The sequence below is a fragment of the Trachymyrmex septentrionalis genome, unplaced genomic scaffold, assembly GCF_001594115.1.
Source record: "Trachymyrmex septentrionalis isolate Tsep2-gDNA-1 unplaced genomic scaffold, Tsep1.0 scaffold20, whole genome shotgun sequence".
NCBI lineage: Eukaryota > Metazoa > Arthropoda > Insecta > Hymenoptera > Formicidae > Trachymyrmex > Trachymyrmex septentrionalis.
Window position 1 is genome coordinate 2654653 of NW_017305180.1, and position 5836 is coordinate 2660488.

General features: G+C 37.8%; 1 protein-coding gene across 16 annotated transcripts in view; it reads right to left on the minus strand.

Moving 5' to 3' along the window:
* Nucleotides 1–980: 980 nt before the first annotated feature.
* Nucleotides 981–5836, minus strand: part of LOC108747753 (CUGBP Elav-like family member 2) — a 490486-nt gene continuing 485630 nt past the window's right edge. For 13 of the 16 annotated variants that reach the window (XM_018485468.1, XM_018485456.1, XM_018485454.1 and 10 more), the window contains 3 exons: nt 5226–5456; nt 4950–5100; nt 981–2084 (listed from right to left, as the gene is read on the minus strand). In XM_018485468.1, the coding sequence (XP_018340970.1) occupies nt 4973–5100; nt 5226–5456 (359 nt within the window). In that variant the 3' untranslated portion in view covers nt 981–2084; nt 4950–4972. The remainder of the gene's footprint in view (nt 2085–4949; nt 5101–5225; nt 5457–5836) is intronic. The other 3 variants (XM_018485459.1, XM_018485458.1, XM_018485457.1) reach the window with 3 other exon arrangements.

Consider the following 5836-nt stretch of genomic DNA (forward strand, 5'->3'; position numbering starts at 1 on the left):
GTATATATATATATATATATATATATATATATATATATATCCTTGCATGATCTTAATTTAATTCATTCGAATACAATTATCGCACAGTTTTGTCATGAAATCAATTTTTGTGATGTTCGTCTAACTAAAAATAGTGATTTATCATGTTGAAAATATTTCATTCTAAATTTGTATCTTATCTGCACTTAAAAGCAAGCTTGTAATAAATCTATTTTATTCAAAGTCAATTGCATTAATTGCAACATAAATATACATTTGTCTTCTCTCGATAAGTTATAATAAGAATTGTGATCATCGTTTTAGAAATAATGCAAAAATAAATTTTACATAGAATCATGTTTGCTTATTAATATTTTTAATTACGCAAAATTACATAGATTTATGATCGATAGAACTTTCAAAAAATCAAAATGTATTTCTGTTTACTTCCAAGAAGTAAATTTATATTCAATGTCAAGAATGAATTATCTTAAAATATCTTGCGTGATGCACTTATTCGAGTGCGTCTTTTCCTTCTAATTGCGAAATTATTTCGCAATTATTATAGCAATCCATTTTGTCTTTTCGTATTCAGATATCACTTGATAAGAGACTTTTACTTCGTTGAATCAATGCAGATAAACCTGTCCGATCAATCTCATATCTAATTTTTCCTAAGATTAATCGCACAAAGTGCAATTTATTATTTCGACGAAGAAGACGATGCAAGTGTACGGTCGGGAAACTCGTCCGATTTTAAAATTCATTAAAAGTTTGTCGCATCTTCTGTACTTGACTATTCGTGAAGTGTCTTGATAACAATATAGAATAATTGAATGCACAAATGTGTGACGCCTGATGTGTTTATTCCTGAGCGATCCGGCCCAGTTTCAGTTTGAGACCACGGTCCCCTATACGATACAATCTTATCACAAAGTCATTACTACAAAATGTCTCTTATATTCGTTTTCTTTGCTATCTATCGGGTTTTTTTTGTTTAATTCTTTGTATCCGTTTCGTTTTTGGTATATTTGCACGATTTAAACCTAAGAAATCGCACGCGCGTCGGTCCCGCACGATCATTGTTCGTCCTTTCGCGTTTCCCTTTCCGCCTCCATCTTTCATGATTCTTCAGACATACATTTATCTCGTTTACACGTCCAATTTGCCGCGATACATACGCACATATGCATATGTATATTTATGTATAAACAGGCGCTGCGACAACGATCCCGATAGTAGAGCCGATAAAAATAGTTCTCAGTCGATAATTCGATTTATGAACATGTATGTATAACTATGTATATGTATAGTTATGTATAAGAAAAATTTCTCGCACAGCTCATTCGCCATACATTCCTCGCTTGTCCTTTTGTCCTCTTTCACCGTGAAACGTAGAGCATCGCCTACCGTTAATTAGCTATAAGAATCTTCTCAAACACGCACATACCATACACACGTACACATATATGTGTATATACATATATGCATGATATATTTATATATCTGTATATACATAAGAGGGAAGGGAGATTGGACAGACAGTTAACATAACGCGTTAGCTTCGTTCGAGGAACCCTGGTCGGTCGTCGGTGCATCTTCCTCCTTTCTGTTCCACTTTCGCAGCCTTCTTCTTTCTCATTGCGCTCCTCCACATTTCGTGTGCACTTTCTCGGCCACAACTTTCATTTGCCCAGCACCGTGAATTCTTCTGCATGTCCGAGGATTCGTCCAGTGTTTTACATGCGCAGCTGCGATCGGGAGGACAAGCAATCGCTCGGTGCGATCGTGAAGTATGAATGATGTCGCGACTTGGTGGATAGGCGGTATAGGCGCAAAAGAGGTTGAGGAGATAAGATGAAGAGATAGAGAAAAGGTCAACAAGGCGGAGGATCTCACGGCAGAAGTGAGAGCGCGTGGGCGGGTGTTGTTCTTTGTACAGGCACCGACAGACACAGATAGACTGATCGAGAGACTGACCGGGGAATCGTGATTGATCGATCGACCGGACGAGCGAACGACCGATACTGATTTGACTGACTGAGACTGACATGGCACGGCGACTCCGATCGAGAGTACACGGTCACAACGTCACAGGCCACCTGCTGGCACACAAACAAACACACGGACATGTTAGTCACCACCACACACCAGATATGAAGATTTATCCCCGGGCAAACGCGCGCGGTGGCGGTTTTTCCGAGGTCCCGCAAAAACCTATTATGCCCAATTGTCTTTGCAGACATGCATTTTAGGTAAGATAACAACAATCATACGAATTTTTAATTCGTTTGTTATTATCTGACACAAAACGAACATGTAGCACGATATGATTAGTTCCTTAAAAAAGAAGATCTAACGGATTAAGTATGTTATCAGAAGCTAAAGTTATAATTTTACTATTTTCTACGAAATGACTTTGAAGTATTGCTTTATTGCGTTGTAATAACGCTTCGACAAAATATTTCACAAGCTGCATGTCTGATGAGAGAATTGCACACAGAACGACGATTAGAATACATTAAAAAGTATATACATTAAAACGAATTATTTGCGGGACTTCCAAACCGATGACACCGTGCATCGTGTACACAGGTACTTTTCCGAATCGTCCTTTTAAAACACGAGCAACGAGCGTCCACTTTAATTCAGCTTGACAGACAGTCACAAGGAAAGAGAAACAAAGTGTTCGACAGCGCACTGTGAAAACTCGTTGCTAATGCAATTAGTGAAATTCGCCAATGGTTTCCAGATTCAGATTACAGAGAATGACTGTAACAGTCATACAAATTACACATAGTACTTTTTATAGCAGTTTTATATTCAAAAGTTGTTTGGTATCAATTGTACTAAACTCAAATCATCAATAAAATAATAATGAATAGAATGTTTGTATTGAACATAAATTACATTTTTTTACTTTCATGGAAACAACTGACTTGTCCACCGCCTACGACGATCGGTTGCATATATTCCTCCCCCCTCCCCCCCCCCCAAAATCACATGGCAATGTTAGTATTACTAACTAATAAAGCATCGTAGCGTGATTAACCATAAAAAAAACTTAGTGATATTATTATCACGTGAGAACGTATCGAATTCTGTGCGTCTCGAACAATAAACGAAGGAGATACACGCGATATAATAGCTGCTGACATAACTACAATGAGTGAGATATACAGTTCTTTGTGTTTATCGCTCGTATTTGCTGGTACAATTACCAGCTCAAACTACTGTGGTTATTGATATAAAGAACAAGATAAAGAAATTAAAAAATAGAAAGAGATAAATTACAAAAAAATTACAGAAAGAAAAAACAGAGAGAAAAGTCAAATCGTCAAATGGTTACGAGGTACGGACTCGAACGCTGCGTGAAAATTCAAAGCGAACTAGTCTTACCCTCCTAGGGGAAAAGCTACGTTGTTAGTGAACTTCACGTACGTAATTTCACTTTGTGCAACAGTAAGTTAGCACAGAAAGCTTTACTGGCAGCCTTTGCAACGAAATGTAGTTTGATTGCATCATCCAGGAACGTGCCGCCAGGCTTGCACCTTCAAGATTCGAAGAGGCGAACATATTTTCGAGACCGTGCGAGTACAGGCAGATATTACGGGTGAATATTTGAAAGACCCGTATTATATCATTGCGCATTTAGCGTACAAACGTGGCTATTCAATTTAACGAAGCACTGTGTGCTTATATTATATATGTTCTTCGTAACTAGATGAATCGAATTCAGAAGTGAATGAGCACGTTTAACGCTAAATGCGCGCCGCTAAGGTTATTCCTAGGACAAGATTTTAACCCGACACGAACTTTAACCCGTAAATCGAGTTAAATTTAAACTTGAAAAATCTTTATACGTCTCGGTATAAACGGAGAAACATCTAGAGCTGTTCTTTTTAAAAGCTAAATACCGATTCTATATTTTGTGACGGTAAAAATCGAATTAGGAGATTCAAAATGAATAGATATTTCACAATCACATTATGAAGCTTTTACATGCAAATTTCTGTCTTTTATGAAAAAATAAAAGTAATAAGGCGCAATAAAGTATTGCATATTTCTTGCATGCAAAATCCCTTTTTTAACGAGAATATAAATAATACTCAACATATATATCAACATTTTTTATAATTCAATGCACAAAAGCGCTTTTAACATAAAAAATAATTCATTTAATTCATAAAAGAATTGGTTGCAAATGTTTACTATTAATCTTGATTAATTATACCTCGTCAGATTCACTAAATCTGAATGAGCTCTAGAAATACCGGTCATAGTCTCTGAAATCGATCATTATTGGCTATGAAATCAAATGGTCCGATATAATAATGAACTAATACTAATTCGTTAATCCTATTCCGTCTCCTGTTAAAAATTATTGAAATGGATTATCAAAAAAGCAGGATATCTATGTATATTTAACTCGGCACTGGAAGAGTTAACAGATGATATACGATTGCAATGTGGCACGGACGTGAACGGAATAAACAAATTGTTGGATTAAAAATGTACTGAAAGTGTTCACACATGGGCGGACCGGCAGGTAGAAGAGAGAAGACAATTCGGCGGGACAGTTCGCACAAGCGACACGTTAAAAGAATAAATTACGTTCCTGCACCTCGGAAGAAAAGTCAGTCCGATGGAGACAAGAGAGTCTTCTGGATTATCACAGCCTCGTTTCGATAGGACGGCGAAGGTGTCGAGCGGCGACGTCTCCTCTTCGGCGTCCGAGAACGCTCGATATGTAGCCCATTAACTCGCTACCTTCGTGGAAAATACTGCTTGACTAGAGAGTATTGTGGAATACGGCCACCTAATACTTTCGCTTGTCTACCTAGACCTATCGCTAGACGCGATTCCGCTGCGGAATAATCAACCATCGCGGTTGTTAATTAAATGCGCGAGCGTCGTCCAGACTAAGGACGTCGTCGAGCCAAGGTGTCCGAGAAGTCCTTGGTATCTACCTACGAACGTTCTGTGTCATCAGCTAGTACGGCTTGCAGGCATCCTTGGACCGTTTCAACTGGACCTTCAGTCGCTTCATGCCAATCTGGAAACCGTGCATCGTTTGGATCGCCGCTTGCGCGCTCGACGCATTGTCATACGATACGAAACCTAAAACAATATTGTAAAATACATGGATTCTATTCATCTGTATTACGTCGTTTCACTCGTATTTATCACAAAATTTATCTGTATATTCAAACATTCTTTTGTTATTCAATGTTAATTCAACTTACCAAAGCATTTACTCATGTGCGTGTGCTTATCTATGAAAACTTTGGCGGATATGACATTGCCGAAGGGCAAAAAGGTAGAAATGAGGTCTGTATCGCTGAATTCTTGCGGTAGGTGATAAATAAAGAGGTTGCAACCTTCGGGACCCTCGATTTGCTTGTCCGTGCTGGTGAACTTGGTCTTCTGCGCTGCCGCCGCCGCAGCGGCTGCAGCCGCCGTGAACGCGGGGAACCCTGAAATCCGAATATGTTGGTAATGCTCTCGCTATATCATCAATCGCGGGGAATACAATCCCAGTTGTACATTTTTCGAAGTGATATAAATCGCATGTTAAAAACTTAGCTAAAAATAATGTATATTTTTAAATAAATAATTTTAAATGTAATCACATCTTAATTCTACTAACTATTTCTCAAAACTCGATTTATATCACTTCATGATGAACAGTTCCTGTTCAATACAACTCTATATTGGCTTGGGACGTCCCAGCTTACAGAGACACACCAAACAGATTCTGATTTGAATTTATCTAATCACTTCAGTCTACTCTGAATATAATGAATAAATAAGCACATTATAACGCTAAATAAAACGAAAAATTAAATATCCAATA